General features: G+C 45.6%; 1 protein-coding gene across 3 annotated transcripts; it reads right to left on the bottom strand.

Annotated features, from left to right (window-relative positions):
• Positions 1 to 649: 649 nt before the first annotated feature.
• Positions 650 to 17193, bottom strand: asb2a.1 (ankyrin repeat and SOCS box containing 2a, tandem duplicate 1). Of its 3 annotated transcripts, none has more exons than XM_070544565.1 (10): positions 17073 to 17193; positions 16537 to 16850; positions 16076 to 16186; positions 13854 to 14023; positions 13624 to 13779; positions 10009 to 10254; positions 9070 to 9241; positions 2250 to 2826; positions 1380 to 1533; positions 650 to 1266 (listed from the first exon to the last, which is right to left on the bottom strand). In XM_070544565.1, the coding sequence occupies exons 2-10, from the start codon at positions 16827 to 16829 to the stop codon at positions 1127 to 1129; spliced, it is 2019 nt and encodes a 672-aa protein (XP_070400666.1). In that variant the 5' UTR covers positions 16830 to 16850; positions 17073 to 17193; the 3' UTR covers positions 650 to 1126. The 3 variants fall into 3 exon arrangements, with proteins under 3 accessions (XP_070400666.1, XP_070400664.1, XP_070400665.1); XM_070544563.1 differs by having other exon boundaries at positions 16943 to 17091; XM_070544564.1 differs by having other exon boundaries at positions 16537 to 16862; positions 16943 to 17085.
• Between the last annotated feature and the right edge of the window lie 692 nt (positions 17194 to 17885).

The raw sequence follows: 17885 nt of genomic DNA, 5'->3' as shown, positions 1-17885 counted from the left end.
ATTCATTACTTTCTAAAGTCAAGTCTAGAATTGGGTTTCTATAGCAACAGGTCTTCCTTGTTATTCCCAAAACTCGCACCTCCTTTGGCCGCTCCTCATTCCAGTTTGCTGCTTCTAACGACTGGAATGAGCTGCAGAAACCACTGAAGCTCACTACCTACATCCCATCATCTACCTTCAATAATTCATGGTGATCAATAGTTTCTGATCAGTGTTCCTGCTTCTGAGTATTAAAGACTGTTTAGTCTGGTCTGACTGCTCGTACATGTTATATATGAGAACGTTGTCTTTATGTCTGTTTATCTGCCAATCTGGTCTGTTCTTAAGCTAGCTGCTGCTGCCTTTGGGCCAGATCCTCGTTGGAGATGAGGACGAGTTCTCAGTTCGCTCATCTGGTTAAATAAAATAAAAGGGTTAGCAGCAGGTTAGCTTATCTAGTTCACATATTGGTTTTAAATCCAGCGTGATGAAAGCGGAGTCGTTCCGACAACACTCTAACTGATCACACACATTTGACCAAATCTCCTGTAACTCACTCGTTTCTTGACTCTAGATGACCTCAGTGTAACGGTCTGGACCGACACTGCTGAGGATGGAGACGTGCTGACAGGGTCTGAGGTATTTTCTAACATTGATCATCTGAACAGGAGAAGACATCACTGATTTTATTAAACGTTTCATGTTTGAGGCTGCAGCAGACTCACAGAAATGACATCATCTAATAATGGAGGCCACATGACCTCACCATGTTCTCAGTGTCTGTAGCTCATTAAAGTGTCAGACTCCAGCACTTAAATCGGTTAATTATACATAGAGCTGTGATGTCATCAGCTCGGTGTCCATGACAGCTATCAGCTGATTGATGTTTTTTTTTAAAAACAGCAGCAAATTTATCTAACCTGTTGTCAAACTAACCAATCAGCATTAAGAGCTTTTGTGGTCATGCACCATTTTGTTTATTCTCTAATAAACGAGAACAGATGAAGTTTGTTTAAATCAGCTGTTATGACCTAGTCATGTCATCACCACCACCAATAGCTGCTTCTTCACAAATACAGAACCTGCTGCTCCATCACATCTCAGATCAAACACCAGGACTGAGCCACCTGGTTCAGCTGGGAAAATCTCAGCTGTCTTCCAGAGCAGCCTCGTTATGGTGGAGGAAGCGAAGAAGACTTCCGGGAAGGGGTAACCTTTTCAGCTGTTGACGTCCAACCAGTTGGAGGATCTGCAGCCTGCAGAGCTGCAGCAGTGGCCGAGGCAGAGCTGCAACATACAAGGACTCGTGAAAGTGGTCACACACCAGAACCACCAGTAAAGAGACCAGCAGAACACATGAATCTGTCACACTCACACATTCATCACCGATGATCTTTTACCTGATTTCTCCTTGATGTTGCTCCAACCAGAGTAACTGTCCAGGTGTTCAATCAGTTTGGAGCAAAGAGTCACATGACCAACATAGTCCAATAGGATGTCAATGATTGGCCCCGCCCATCGAGAGATACTTGGGATTGAGATCATCTCACAGAACTGCAAATCAATCAATCAATCAATCAATCAATCAATCAATCAATCAATCAATCAATCAATCAGTCAATCAATCAATCAATCAATCAATCAATCAATCAATCAATCAATCAGTCAGTTACATTTATTTTGCTAGGGGTGTGGTTAGGGTTAGCTAGTCCGCTCCTACCTGGGTTAGGGTTAGGTGTGTAGCTGATGTCTGCAGTTGCATAAAACCAGCTCTGGCTGTAAATCGCACTTTATGACTACACATTGTGCTGTGGGAATTTGATGAACAGCTAAACCCTGATAGATAATTCCAACCCTACCCACCGGCATACCATAACTCAGGGTTGACTGACTTGGTCCCACTAGTCTGTCAGCTGTGATGCTTCTGTTCTGAGCCTGTTCCAACAGGAATATCCTTGAGAATGTTGTTCTTTGTTAGTCGATAATATTACTATGTTTTGGTAAAATACTAAAAGTAACTGTAACATCTGGATGAACACATTATTCATCATGTGTCTTTATTTCTCAGCATGCACATTCAGTATCACCAATGCATCAGTAACTGTAGAAATATTAGTCTGCAAGCCATGAAGCTGGTGTTGGGCTGTGCATGCTTCTAGGCTCTTTAAATTACTGAAGAGTCTGGAGTTTGTTTGCCAGGATTTAGTGCACACACGTGCTTTGGGTGCAAGGCTCCTGAAGTCCACCTAAACACCACCTGAATGCCTCACCTGAACACCTGTCTTAAGTACTGTCTCTGGTAGAATTTGAGTGGAGTAGTCGTTCGACTCTGATCTCTTAGTTTTGATAGGTGGATGAGGTTGGCTGCCATACACACAGTCAAAGCAGGAAAGGGAGTGGCCTCCATTGTCAAGCAGGTACTTAAACATGGGAAGGTACTTCATAGAGAACATGTAGACAGCAGGGAAGGTGGTGGGATGGGTGGGAATGGAAGCGTTGATGTCAGCATTATGCTCCACCAGCAGTTTGACGGTCTGAATGCAGCCCATCCTGGCGGCCACCATCAGAGGCTTGAACATGTCCAGGTTTGGGTCAGCACCAGCAGCAAGCAACATGCTCACAGCCTCCACGTTGTTGTTGATGACAGAGAAGAAGAGGGGAGTGGTGCGCCGGTCCTCATACAGCCGTGATCGTTCCTCAGACAGCTGAGCATTGACATCAAAGCCAGCCTCAATCAGCATCTCTAGAGTGTCGTCACGGTTACGCTCTGCTGCCAAATGCAGTGGGCTGATACCAGTCCGGCGGACTCTGGCCTTACTAGTAACTGGAATCAACATGGAGATGATTCTGGTAGTGAGAAACAGAGCAGCAAATACGTTTCAGTCAAAGCTGAGTTTATTTTGTGTGACATAAGCTAAATTATGTGTTCTGAGACAGCTCTGTGTCTTCTACCTGTTGATCTAAACAGGTTGGAATGGTTCATTCCCACATTCAGCAAAGCAACCCGTGGTTTTCACACCAGTGAGTCACAGAGATTTTACCCAAGAGGCAAACTCAGCATGCTGATAGAGAAGTCAATGTGGAAGGGCTAAAAGCTGCAGTTCCCCCCTCATCCACTAGGGGCTGGTTCCAGAAATGACTCAGCCAAGATGGCGGAAGATGGTGAACGGTTTGTCCATTTAATCAATCAATCAATCAATCAATCAATCAATCAATCAATCAATCAATCAATCAATCAATCAATCAATCAAATTTTACTTGTATAGCATCTTCCACAACCTAAGGTGCTGAACACTATACAAGAATTAAAAGGAGGATAAAAGAAGCATAAGAACAATAAATAAATAAACACAAGTAAGCGCATTAAAAGCAACACAAAATAAAAGCTACTAAACAACAAGCCAGTGTCAATGGTGATGTTGGGGAAAGCTAACAAGTAAAAATGGGTTTTCCAGCAAGACAAACACCTGAATAAATGGAGTCTCCTTTACTGCCAAAGGGCGGTGGTTCCAAAAGGTTGGTGCCATTACTGAGAAAGCCCAGTCCCCCCCTCGATCTTAGTTTAGAGCGTGGGTCTTCCAGCAACTCCTGCCAGATATGGCAGAGCACTGCCCTGCAGAGCCTTATACACATGCAGAAGGATCATAGACTTCACCTGATAGTACACCGGGAGCCAGTGCAGAGAAGCCAGCACAGGGGTAATGTGATCCCTCTTTTAGTCCCAGACAGGAGTCTGGCAGCAGAGTTTTGTACAAGGTGGAGCCGAGCAGCGGCAGACTGACTCTATCCAGCATATACTGCATTGCAATAATCCGGGCGGGACATGATAAAAGCATGCAACACTGTTTCCATATGGGGTTTTGACAACAGAGGCTTGATTTAGGATAACCATCGTAAATTAAAAAAACATGACCACACAACCATGTTTATTTGTGCATCAAATTTAAGGGCCACATCAAATTTCAACCCCAAATTATTGGGCCAAGGAGGTCAGATCAATCTCACCACCTGCTTCAGCTCTGTCACCAGGGCTGAGAATGATGACCTGTGTTAGGCACAAGAATTTCAAGGCCAGGACTTCCTTTAAACAGTCCCCTAGGGAAGACACAAAGCCACCTGCCTGCCGAGAGGAAAATGGTTCTAGCAGCAATCTGAATAGAAATGGAACTTAACACCATAAGCGCTGAAGGGGACCCCCAGGGGCAGAAGGTACAGTGTGAACAGAGTGGATTCAAGGACTGAGCCTTGAGGCCCCCCCCCCTCCCCCATCTGAGTCTTCTACAAGCTGATGACGCTTCACTCAGCCATTGGAATGCCACCCCTGTAATCCCCAGCAGTCAAGTCCAGTAACAAAAGGACAACAGCATCACCATTATCACCAGCTAAAATATATCATAAGAACCAGTAAAAGAGCCGTCTCAGTGCTGTTCACCTCGTGATTTTTATCTTGAGATGCACTATAGAAATGATATTTTCTTCTTCTTCTTCTTCTTCTGTTTCCAGCTCTGATAGTATCAGACTCAATTATTTTATTGCAGATTCAGGCTTTTAATTTAATTATAAACGGGAGACCAGGCGGCTCCTAAATTTTCTGGATACTTTTCTCTACTATATCTCAATTTCTCTAATTGTAGCACATCCTTAATCCAACCATTGAACAATAGAGATTTGTCAGACTTCCACTGGAGAAGAATTATTCTGCAAAGTAAAAAGTTATTATCAGGAGAGGGAGAATGTTTAAGTGGTTAGCAGCAGTGTTCAAGCCGATGGCCCCCTCCATGAGGCCACCACAGCTCAGCAGAACATCATTGTAGCTTCTTCTGGGGAGAAAAACACTTAGAGAAAAAATAAAGTTAACAGCTGAAATAGCAGGAAATAATACAGTTAAAGAGCAGATTGTAGAAGAAAGCAGTCGAGTGTGGAAAGTGGTCAGTGTGTCCTCCAGCAGTCTAAGCCTATAGCAGCATAACTACAGAGATAAATCTGGAGGCAGGGCAAGGGAGAGTCATCTTTACCGACTGTACACTCCACCTCCCTCTACTCCCCCACTTGTCCAGATCTGGGCTAACATCAGATTTTAACCATAGGCCCTATCAAATAAAAATGTTTTAAGCCTAGTCTTAAAAGTAGACAAGGTGTCTGCCTCATGGACTAAAGTTGGGAGCTGGTTCCACAAGAGAGGAGCCTGATAGCTAAAAGATCTGCCTCCCACCCTATTTTTAGATATTCTAGGTGTGGCATGGTGGCGACAGACGGATGAAGGTTATTTTAACAAAACAACGCCGCCTTGGGAATTTCACCTAAGGAATTTGTTGTAAATTTACACTGAGGCACGTACGTGCATTTTGGCCCAGGAAGTTGAGAGTTGCTTACGGGGTGTTAGAGAAATAATTCATTACAATATAAAACGCAGGGTTAAAACCAGTAAATAAAATCAGTTCAAGACTGATCTAAAACAATTATAGCTCATTTACCTCGGCTGCAATAAAACACAAAAGAATTTAAACATGAATAATAATTAAAAGCCCCACAAGACGTCTTCTGGTTAGGGTTAGGGTATGGGTTAGGTATAACACGGTCACAAAAATGAATGGAAGTCAGGGTCCTCACTATGATATAAAGACAGACGCATGTGTGTGTGTGTTCACAGTAGATGACATGGTGGTGGGTGGAGACGCCACTAACGTTACTTACACAACAGAACAGAACATTGCAACCATTTTCTCCCTTTCCTTTAGTTCCTTTCCTACTTATTTTTTATCCCATTGCAGATTTATTCTTATTCATATTCACCCACCTAAAGGATTATCAGGAACACCACACTAATACGGTGTTTGACCCCCTTTCACCTTCAGAACTGCCTCAATTCTACATGTCCCACAAGTCCCACATCAACAACATCCACAGGGTATCATTTCTTCCACCTCTGCAGCATCGCCCGTCTCCGTCCATCCCTACTGACTCCACTGCCCAAACACTCAACTTTGCCTTCATAACATCTAGACTGGTTTACTGTAACAGCATTCTTTACGGACTTCCTTCCTCAGCCCTACAAAAACTTCAATACATCCAAAACTCAGCAGTACGTTTACTCACCCACACTCACTCCAGAGACCACATAACAACTCCACTACTCAAACAACTCCACTGGCTCCCAGTTCCATACCGGATCCATTACAAATTGTTCTTCATCACTTACAAATGCCTCAATAATCTTGCACCATCCTATCTGACGGAACTTCTTCATCACCATTCTCCTTCCCGGCACCTCCGTCCTGCTGACTCCAACCTCCTTTCCCCTTTCAAAACAAAACATGGCACCATGGTGGATCGAGCCTTTGCAGCTGCTGCCCCCACACTTTGGAACTCTCTCCCACTAAACATCAGGAATGCCGTCTCTCTTTGTACTTTTAAGTTACTGCTTAAAACCCACTTGTTTAAATTGGCCTCCTCTTAGGATCAACCCAGCATCCCCCAGTCTGTTTACTATGTTTCATGTTGTTTTATTATGTGTTTATTGCATTTTTGTGAAGCGTCTTTGAGTGACCTAAAAAGTGCTATATAAGTTTGATGTATTATTATTATTATTATTATTATTATTGTTATTATTATTATTATTATTATTGTTGTTATTATTATTATTATTATTATTATTATTATTATTATTATTATTATTATATGTCCATGTCCATGAGTGGGACCCACAACCCACTGATAGAAGTCAAAAGAGCTCAGAAAGTGAAGAAAGACTTTGGCCAATGGCGTATCTGGACATAATACATGAAGATTAAAATCACCACAAATTAGGACATGATCGTACTTCAGCATGTTAACAGACAGGAAGTCAGCAAGTCCTTTCAAAGGTCTGCCTTCAACTTTGGTACACAATATATCAGCAGTAAGAGAGGACATGGGCCACATTCAAATAAATACATCTAAAAACTGGAGGAGTGATCTGCTTACAGCAAACACCACCACCACCACCACCACCACCTCTACTGGACGAACGTGGCTATAATCCACCGGTAGTCATTCCAATAAGGTACTCGAACACCACCGCTGGGCAAGATGGAGCAGAATCCAACAGACTTGAAGGAGCTATAGGACGACGTCCAGGACCCAACAGTACAGAGATCTCTTTCCTGGACCGAGGAAGCCTTACATGTGTCCTCACGAGCTGCCCTCCCAAATGTATTGTTTATGTTATGATGGGATGGGTCAAATGCGGAGATCAAATTTCGCACTCACATCAGTGTGTGTGACAACTAATGGGACTTTAACTTTTAACTTTAACTTCATTATTTATTTTTTGGATCCCTATTAGTTGTCAAAATAAAAACTTGACAAGTACTCTTCCTGGGGTCCTTTACCAAAGTAATTCATGAAAGACAAAAGAACTCAATACATTTATCAAATACAGCCTACTAAAATCCTATCATTTATTACAGCGTCCACTACTAAAACACCATAAGACCGTCTAAAAAACGTAGCCAATGTAAATCAGGTGTGCTGAAGCAGACATGGAAAGGGACCAGAGCTGGGGAATACTCTTTTATATTACTATTACTCTAACAGTAACAGATGTACACACTGCCTCAGTTCTGGGTCTTGGACAGGTTAAGTGTTCGTCAATGGCTTGTTGAGTAGAATAGACATGTAGATCTCTCACATACTGAAACTTTGCATCCAGACTTGTAGGACGTCTACTATTCCAAAGGAAAACCATTACATTTAAAACGTATCTGATGTCTCCTCCAGCAGGCCTGGCCCAGAATCCGCCGTGATCTGATCGGTGGTGACAGACAACAACAGGATGAAAACCCTAAATCCTTCCAGTCCGTCCAAGTCGCTGGTCTCACCAGATCAGGATTTGGTCTTAGCTCAAGCAGGGTTTCACGATCATGCTATCAAGTTATCAGCGAAAATACAAGCACAAACAGGACACATACACCAGCGCCATCTTGCTCACCAACCATACGGTCATTTTTAACACATTACCTTTTACTGTTTCAAGCTACTGCATGGCATGTTTTGCCAACTCTGGGTCGGGCGAGAGGTCCTCTTCCAAATGGAGGAGTTTAAGTAACTCGAGGTCGTGTTCACAAGTGAGGGAAGGAGGGAGAGGGAGATCGACAGGCGGATTGGTGCTGCATCTGCAGTGATGCTGGCGTTGCACCGATCTGTCGTGGTGAAGAGAGAGCTGAACCGGAAGACGAAGCTCTCGATTTACCGGTCGATCTACGTTCCTACCCTCGCCTATGGTCACAAGCTTTGGGTAGTGACCAAAAGAACGAGATCACGGATACAAGCGGCCGAAACGAGTTTTCTCTGCAGCGTGGCTGGGTTCAGTCTTAGGGATAGAGTAAGGAGCTCTGACATCCGGGAGGGGCTAGGAGTGGAGCTGCTGCTCCTCCACATCGAAAGGAGCCAGATGAGGTGGTTTGGACATCTGGTCAGGATGTCTCCTGGACACTTGGGAATGTCCTGCTGGCATGGGGCCCCCGGCTCGACCCAGGACTACCTGGAGGACATATATCTCTAGGTTAGCCAGGGTGTCCCAGCTGATGAGCTGGCACACTTGGCCGGGGAGAGGATTGCCTGGGAGGCCCTCTTGGGATGCTACCCCCGTGACCCAGACCCCGGATAAGTGGAGGAAGGTGAGGTGAGGTGAAGTTACTGCATGGGTGGGGCCAGGCAGAGGGTATTTGAGATGATGTCACCAGGTCTTTAAGTTACTTTTTTCGATGCAACTCAGAGGGTCCTGGTCTGTGTGTTATTTGTACCATCTTCTATGCTTTTTCTACATAAACCAAGTGAAGCCAACCTACTGAATCCTGGTCATTTCTGGAGTGCATCAGGAAAAGAACAGAGTGTGACTAGTGTTCCTCCTCTGGAAATAAAGAACCAGGAAAAAGAGGTCTGGTAGCTGGAGATGAGCTACACAAGAAGGGGGCTTTCTTTAGGAGCTTTTATTGATGTTCGTAGCACCAGCTGTTTAATCAGGAACCAGATAAACGACCAGCAGAGGAACATACAGAACCCGTAATGGAATTGGATGACTGCTGTAAGAGTCAAACTGAGTTTACATACGTGTTGCTGCCTCTCTGGGCGGCTATGTGGAGAGGAAGCATTCCTGTCTTCCCAGGCTTGTTGGCATCAGCGTTCTGAGACAGCAGCATCTCCACAATGTCCTGGTGTCCATTTTTAGCAGCTTCATACAAAGCTGTGGCTCCATCAGCAGCCTGGGTGTTAATGTCTGCCCCTGCAGAAACAAGTCAGAGGTCAGGATGTAACTCAGAATTAGACATCACCCTGAATACATGAGCTTTGACCAGCGTTAGAGATGTATCCCAAATATATATAATTCTATTCTGTAACAATAAAAATGTAACTGGTTGTAGTTTGATTACTTTTTCCAAAAGGTAATTGAGTCAGTAACTCAGTAACCACATTGTAAAAGTAATTAGTTACCTTGCAAAGTAACTGTGATGCTACTTTTATGTTCTATAACGGAGTTACATTCTATCATAACTTTAACATGAAAGAGTTTTTTTATTAGAGTGATTCTATCTAGAACCTTTCAGATATTCTGTGAGAACGTCATTATGAATATCTGGAATGTTCATTTCTACCAGGATCAACGGACTTCTAGAAATCTGGAACACATATCCAGTCTGCCTAATAATGTTGACAAGGTCACCGTAGGGATGCTGAGATAACTTAATTCATATTAGTGCAGTTAATCATCATAACACAGCTGTTGATGACTAACAGGAATACAATTAGTGCTAGGATAAATTAAATCATTGCTATTTAAAAAAGGAATTACAGAAAAGTTTGATCCTTGATTAGATGTTACAACGGCTTGCCACAGTGGCTCCCTCTCTGCCTGTCCTGCTTTCTGGACTGTTGCTTGATTTATTTTGTCCCCGCCATTATTTATGGATTCATCATGTTTCATGTTAGTGTAATGAACCGGTCAGAGCTGGTTCTCATGGATAGTTAGGACAGGTGAACCTGTTCAGGTACCATGTCTGATGAGGAAGCGCAGCGCAGCCAGCTGTCCGTTCTGAGCTGCGGTGAAAAGCGGCCCGATCCCGTACATGTTGCGGAGGTTGTGTTTGGCTCCAGCCTTAAGCAGCATCTCACAGATCTCCACATTATTGTGGACAGTAGCTTCCTGCAGAGCCGTCCATCCCTGAATGCACTGGGTGTTGACCGCTGCACCGTGGTTCAGCAGCGCTGCTACTGTCGCTGCGCTGTTCCTTTCACATGCTGCAGGAAACAACACCCAACAACAGGCACCACTCTCAATTACACCTTAACTTACTTTACAAATATCAGAGGTGGCCACAGTGCTAAAGCTTAGAAGAATTAATCACATTTAAAGACAGTTATGCATTTAGCAGACGCTTTTGTCCAAAGCAACCATTTGTAAAAAAACAGATCGAATATCAAAAGATGTTGCTGTTCCACATGATCAAGTCCATCAAATGTGCAAAGGCGGCTTGTTCCATAATTTGGAGGCCACCAAAGGCTCCATCTCCTCTGAGCTTCGGTCGGTCAAGTCCAGGTCAGCTGGAGGCCAGGTGTCCTTGGATCGACTGAAACTAGATCTTTACCTGTAGAGATAAAGTGCTCCGTACGCAATTAGGGTCAAGGATTTAATTAGGTTTCAGGTCACATTTCTGTAATGACGACTATATCTCTGGTCCCCTTTCTGTTGATTCAGGAACTGCTCTGAAGTGGTTCTCTTATCTGTCTGAGCGTTCCTTTTCTGTGGCCGTCTCCCAGGTTTAGGTCCTCCACCACCTCCCTCACCCATGGTGTCCCACAAGGTTTTGTGCTGGGCCCTCTACTGTTCCTCCTCTATCTGCTTCCTCTTCAGCATATCCTGAGCTCCTTTAAAGGAATCTCCTACCATCTCTATGCAGATGACATCCAACTGTACATCTCCTTTAAGCCCCATGAGATGTCTAAGCTACAACGCGCGGGGTTCGGGGGCCACGAAGAGGGGGCCTGCGGGCCGCCTATTGAGGACATTGTAGTGCAGGTTTTCTGCTAGGCAGCTGCAGAGGTTTTACCGGGTCCAGGCCACCTCCCCCTTGCACTCAGCTCTGTCACATTGGTGCAGACCTGCTCAGCAACGTGTTTGGCGGACCTTGGAGCTCTGGTCCCACCCGGCAGCTCACTCACCCCCCCCCCCCCCCCCCCCCACAACAAGATTTGAGACCAAGATGCTCAGAGCCATCATCTCGCCTCCCCCGCCTTGGACAGCTGTGTCGCCAGCAGCGGTGGTGAGGCCCAGTGCTGGTTGGTGACCCAGCCCTCAACTCCCAGCCAGTCTGTTTAACCCTTTGATGCATAATGGTCACTACAGTGGACAGGTACTCAAAATTGTTATTTATTTATTTTTGCTATTAAGCACAGCTGTTGAAGACTTTATTGCATGTGAGTCCCTCCATTTGGACTTCAGTAAGGCAAGCCACCATATTTCATGTTCAGAATGCACGCTGTCCACTGAGATGGACATGTAATAAAGTATTTGTAAATTAACAAAATGTTACAAAAAATATTTGTTGAAATTTGTTTCATTCACACCTAAAGATGAATGAAAAAAATTGTTTTAAAAATCATGGTTGAAGATCTCATAATTCATGCATCAGAGGGCTAGAGTAAGGGCTCTCCTGCGGGCTCACTGCAACGCTCTGTGGACCATAAAAAGGAAATTCAGCCAACCTGATCTCAGGACTGAGTTTGTTCAGGATTGGACTCCTGCTGGACTTCCAAGCCTCAGTTTTCAGCGAGAAAAATCTGCCATGTTCAGTTGCCGTTCAACACCCCCCAGTCCCAAGAGACTTTGTTTACTGCATTAGGTGGGTGAAAGTTGCACCGGGTCCACAGGTTTGCACAATGTTTCAATAAAGACTGCTGTTTGCACTCAAAATAATGCCCATTTGATGTATCTGAGCGCTGCATTTGAAACTGTTCCGTCCGCTTTGTTGGCAACCAATGGCTTAATTTTCAATACAACTCCTGTCTGCAGACAACTTCAAACGACGCAGGGGAGGCTGTTTTCTCCCATTTGGCTGGAAAACATGCAGTGCGTTTACATGCAGCCAGTAACCCTTTTAAAACCCGAATATTCACAATAACCCGGTTCCGCAGGTCCTTGTAAACACATAACGGGATATCCCCATCAAAGCGTGTGTTCTGCGCATGCTCTGTTCGCAAGGAATCTTGGTCTTTTGCGTAGCGAGACGTCTTGTATGCGCCAGAACACCGGAAGTAAACAACAAGTTGGGAGCAAAATGGCGAGTCGCGGCACAGCACCACACTTTTGGAGTGACGAAGAAACTAAAGCACAAACAAACGCGGTCGCTATCTCTTCCGAACTGGGAAACATGTTGTTGTTTTCACGGATACCGGAACAAGAAGAACCGGAAATGAGGCATATTGCGTCTGGACGTAGTCCATACGTCTTGCCGCTTCCCCAACGTCCGCATTTAAATCGGGTTATGCAAGTTAGGGGTAACTCTTTCTAATTATGCTTGTAAACGGGTTATTCTGATCAACTCAGAAACCCGAATACCGACCTTAACCCGATCATAACCCGGATATTGGCTGCATGTAAACGTAGTCATTGGCTGTCCACTGTTTGCAGAATGTGTGTCATAGGTACCGAGCCCTGTCTCTCTGCTAAAGGGCAATGGCGCCATCACGACAGCATTGAGCAGCCAGCATTCCCTCGCACGCATCTGCTGTGACCCCTTGGGTCAAGCGCACGGTCGCCATTGGGTTACCATCAGTTACAATTTGGGGACAGACCACCCGTGTTAGCTGCACATTATTGTGAATGCAGATGCAGTGGTCATGTTGAGAGGACATTCAGGCTGTTAACAGAAGGAACTGTTCGAGCAGTCCACCTGAAGGAAACAAACAAGGGTTGGTACATTTGTTACTTTGTTGTCCCCTTCTGGATCTGTGTATACTTAACAGTTATTTGCACAGGTACAGTTTTTCAAAATGCTAATGCTCAAGCAGCTGGCAAACACCGTCAGCCCCGGAGATTGGTTTGTTGCGATCAATCTCATGGATGCGTATTTTAATGTGGGGATTCATCCCGATCACAGGGCATTCCTGTGCTTGGCGTTGGAAGGGCAAGCCTACCAGTATTTGGTTCTTCCACTTGGACTAGCTCTAGCTTCCCGCACCTTGTAGAAATGTGAGGAAGCTGTGTTAGCACCTCTGAAAGAGACTGGGCATCTGCGTTCAGATCCGTGTAGGGAAACAAGCTCTGGCGCTCCTGTTTCAGGAAGTAGACGTTAGCTGAGCAGAACATGGCAGGATCTGGATCCTTATTTACCGATATGTGGACATCTCTCCTCTGATTGGCTAACAGCAACATGACTCTACCACTGACTGTCTGCTCTGCATCGTTGATGTTTTATCACCACAAATAACACAAGCCTGAAGGAGTTCTGCTGTGTGGTGGAGTTGCTAATGCTAACAGTTAGCTTCTACTAGCTGAGACGTTCTCTGCGGTTTCCTGGACGCTAAACCAACAACAGCCTTCCTCGTCGTGAGCCACACAGGTGAGCAGGAGACGGGTGTATGTGGGACAGCTCCTGTTCAGTCATTTACCTTTGTAGAGTGGAGTCTCTTTATCATAGTTTGGGATTTCTAGGTCAGCACCGTCTTCCAACAGCACTTGAACACACCCCAGCTGCCCCCTGCTGACAGCAACCAGCAGCGGTGTCTCGCCTTGGCTGGTCCTCTTGTTGATCATCCCTGGCTGAGCTGAAGAGACAAGCAGCTTCTGTCTCTGGAACATCACAACACTTCGGTGTGGGCGTGACTTTGCGTATGCCTACCTGAGAGCAGCATCTTGAGACAGGTGTCTTGTCCGAACCACGCAGCTTGGTGAACAGCAAGCCAACCCGGTTTGCTGGGCAGCATCAGATTGGTTCCAGGACACATCACTAGGGCTTTCACTCTGCTACCATCTCCTTCACGGATGGCTCTGAACAGAGGCTCCTCCTCCCTGTAAGAACACAGGAAGAAGAAGAAGAAGACGATCTTTTATACAGAGCTTCTCAAGATAAATCACGAGGTGCTTCACAAAAACAAAAGCAACAAAAATTCTAGTATAAAAAGTTTTCAGCAGCTTTTTAAAGGAGACCACTGAGTTCACTGATCTCAGGATCAGGAGGAGAGAGTTCCAGAGTCTGGGGGCCACAGCAGCAGATGATCTGTCACCTTTGACCTTTAGCCTGGTGCTGCACAACCAATAGGTTTTGGTCACTGGACCTCAGGGACCTGCTGGGGGTGTGGGGACTGAGAAGATCACCAATGTAAGATGGTGCTTGTCCATGTAAGGCCCTATAGACCAGAACCAGGATCTTGAAATGAACCCTGAAGTTGACTGGCAGCCAATGAAGCTGGAGGAGAAGCGGGGTGATGTGGGTGTGTTTGGAGGACTTGGTCAGAAGCCGAGCACAGGCATTCTGAACCACCTGTAGACGGTTCAGGGAGGTTCTGCTCAGACACGTGAAAAGAGAGTTACAGTAGTCTAAGCGTGAGGAGATGAAGGTGTGGATAACTGTCTCAAGTTCAGAGTGGGACAGAATGGGACTCAGCTTAGCAACGTTCCTGAGATGGAAGAGGGAAGAGCAAACAAGAGAACTGACATGAGAATCCAGGGTGAGAGCTGGGTCAAAGGTCACACCAAGATTCCTGACAGAAGGTTTGGTGTGAGAAGCAAGCTGACCAAGAGAGTCTGGCTTTGGGAACCAGCTTGTCTGGGGCACAGATGAAGATCTCAGTCTTATCTTCATTCAGCTGTAGAAAGCTCTGAGCCGTCCACGTTTTGCTAGAGTCTAAGCAGGTGTGTAACAGCTGCAGCATAGACATCTCATGGGGCTTGAAGGAGATGTACAGTTGGATGTCATCTGCATAAAGATGGTAGGAGATTCCTTTGAAGGAGCTCAGGATGTGCTGAAGAGGAAGCAGATAGAGGAGGAAGAGCAGAAGCACAGAATCTTGTGGGACACCATGGGTAAGGGAGGTGGTGGAGGACCTAAACTTGGAGATGGCCACAGCAAAGGAGCACTCAGAAAGATAAGAGGAGAACCACTCCAGAGAAGTTCCTGACAGGCCTACCCAGTCTCTGAGCCTCTCCAGTAGCAGGTGATGGTCAACAGTGTCAAAGGCTGCAGTCAGGTCCAGCAGGACCAGAACAGAACAGTCCCCTGCATCACTGTGAGTCAGATGCTAATTAGAGACCCTAAGAAGAGCTGTTTCAGTAGAATGAGCTCTACAAAAAGGAAGCCTTCCGAACAAGCTGCAGTTGCTTCACAGCTTTTTGGGAAGACCAGTTAGGAGACCATTGCAGTAGTCCAGCCGACTAGAAATAAAAGCATGAATGAGTTTCTCTAAGTCTGGTCTGGACATGAGACCTATGACTCTTGGTATTTGATGAAGGTGATAAAATGCTGATTTAGTTATAGCCTTAATATGTCCAGAGAAGCTCTGGTCTGGGTCAATGATAACACCAAGATTTCTAACCTGGGTCTTTGTCTTTAATCCCCTGGATTCCAGCTGAGCAATAACATCCATTCTATCCTTCTTGTTGCCAAAGACAATAACTTCAGTCTTGTGTTTGTTTAGTTGAAGGAAGTTTGACTGCATCCAGTCGTTCACTTGTTCTAGGCACTGACAGAGTGAGTCCAGTGGACGACAGTCACTTGGTGATAGGGCTAGGTAGATCTGGGTGTCATCAGCATAGCTATGATAAGCGATGTTGTTATTAAGTATGACCTGAACCAGGGGGAGCATATAGAGATTAAAGAGTAGTGGTCCTAGAATTGAGCCATGGGGGATCCCACATGTCATGGTGCTCCTCTTAGATTGGCAGTCCCTAACAGAGACAACATAGCCCCCGTCTTTGAGATAGGACTGGAACCAGCCAAGCACTGTGCCTGATCGCCCCACCCAGTTTGTGAGTCCGTCCAGAAGGATATTGTGGTCCACAGTATCAAAAGCTGCACTGTGGTACAAGGTGAATCAGGTGCTCCACATGCATAGGTGAGCTTACTTTTCAGGTTCTGGACCGATGTGAACCAAACTACCATCTGCTTTGTAATACGCCACCATCCTTTTCCCAGAACCTGTCATGAACCGACTGACGGTCCCATCAAAGGTCTTCCTGTAAGAATACACAAGAATCAGGCAATCAATTAACAGAGACGGGTGCCCATAAGTTCAGCCTCTGGTCAAACTGGAAGTTACACACTTAGGTCAGATTATAAACATGTGTGCGTGCGTGCGTGTGTGTGTGTGTGTGTGTGTGTGTGTGTGTGTGTGTGTATGTGTGTGTGCGTGTGTGTGTGTGTGTGTGTGTGTGTGTGCGTGCGTGCGTGCGTGCGTGCGTGCGTGCGTGTGTGTGTGTGTGTGTGTGTGTGTGTGCGTGTGTGTGTGTGTGTGTGCGTGTGTGTTTCAGTCTGCTCTGATAGAAACCTGGTCGTTTTGACGTTGAGGGAGGTAAAAGTTTCTTACGGATCGGGAGGCTTCTCCATCGGAGGGTTAGGGGAACTGTAGTGAGCACCTGTCTGGGATGCAGGAGGGTTCGGGGGGCTGGAGACTGGAAGCTGATTTCTGTTTGTGTTTGAGGCATTTGGTTTGTTGTCATGGTGACATGCAGTTTGAGGGGTGGCGTTCAACTGCATGTCGGTCAGACTTCTCTCGATGGCGAGCTGTAGCAGCTCATCATCACTCAGGTTACTGTAGAGAGAATAATCTTCAAAGCCAGCTGCTGCTGAACTGGGGTGAGAGATCCTGGCTGCTGCCATGTCCTCGACACGCTTCACAGCCTGAAACAAATTCTTCAGGGTCAAAGGTTATCAGCAGACTTCAGTGAAATAATTTTTCTGCAAACTTTAGAGATGGGAACAAAAAGCTCTACTTTTACTGAAGCTGAAGAAAAGCTGGGAACAAAGAAATGGACAGCTGGAAGCTTCAGTTTCTATCCATCATCTCAAACGTCTACAGCACCAGAGTAAGGATCAGAGTTTAGAGAAGACGCAGCTGCTCACCTCAGGTCCTCCGTGTTTGTTTCTTTAGTTGTTCCTTCTGCACATGACCCTGGGTTGGGTGTCGCAGCGGGGGGCGGGGCTTATGTAAGGGTTATTTTAAGGCCCTGCAGTCAGAATGTTCGGAGCAGCTGACCTCCTCACTGACTATAAGGTTACAGGTGGAGTCCAATGACGCTGCAGCCAAAACAACTGAATCACAGTGACGGTCTGAGGAAACCCTGTGGAGGTTGAAGTCTGGATTTGTGTTTGACTCCAGGCTGGTCCAGGTTTCGTCCATGTGTTTTATATCCACATTAATCAGGTGGCGGACCTCCTAATGTTCTCACTGGCACTGGTAGATCAGCTTCTGACCCACAAAACCTTTTTATCTCCGAGTAAACACAGCTGACTTTTCTCAAGAGTCCAAATTCTTCTAAAAGTAACATCAAATTCATCTTTAAATCACTGTGATACCAAGAAAGCACTTATTTTAGAACGGGGCAAACGTTTTAGGTTTTGTGTGAAAATAAGTCCAGGACTACAAACGCGCTTCACCAAAGTGACGTCATCGAACCAGACACGGAGAAAACCGAGAGAAAAGGGCTGTAAGGTCAGCAAACGTCCCACATGAGGTAAGAACCACCATAAATCTGGTCATGTGGTAAGTAGCAGCTATGCTAGGGGGAGGAGACTCTATGGTGATGTCATATATGCGACGTACTGACGTCTGGTGTGTAGTCATACCAATGACAAACTTTTACGAGATGATTGATCTCAAAGTACATGACTGGCGTGGTCGAAACACCATCATTACTTTTCACTTAAATAGCTGTC

This window comes from Nothobranchius furzeri, chromosome 2 (genome assembly GCF_043380555.1).
Source record: "Nothobranchius furzeri strain GRZ-AD chromosome 2, NfurGRZ-RIMD1, whole genome shotgun sequence".
Lineage (NCBI taxonomy): Eukaryota > Metazoa > Chordata > Actinopteri > Cyprinodontiformes > Nothobranchiidae > Nothobranchius > Nothobranchius furzeri.
Note: the sequence above shows the minus strand (reverse complement) of the source record. Positions and strands in the feature narration are given on the sequence as shown.

Excerpts from the sequence above, each read along its gene's own strand:
- asb2a.1 (XM_070544565.1), bottom strand. The coding sequence starts at position 16,829 with ATGGCAGCAGCCAGGATCTCTCACCCCAGTTCAGCAGCAGCTGGCTTT. Across the intron at positions 16,187-16,536 it reads ATGGAGAAGCCTCCCGATCC|GAAGACCTTTGATGGGACCG; the intron begins GTAAGAAACTTT and ends GTATTCTTACAG. Across the intron at positions 10,255-13,623 it reads AGAGACTCCACTCTACAAAG|CATGTGAAAGGAACAGCGCA; the intron begins GTAAATGACTGA and ends TGTTTCCTGCAG.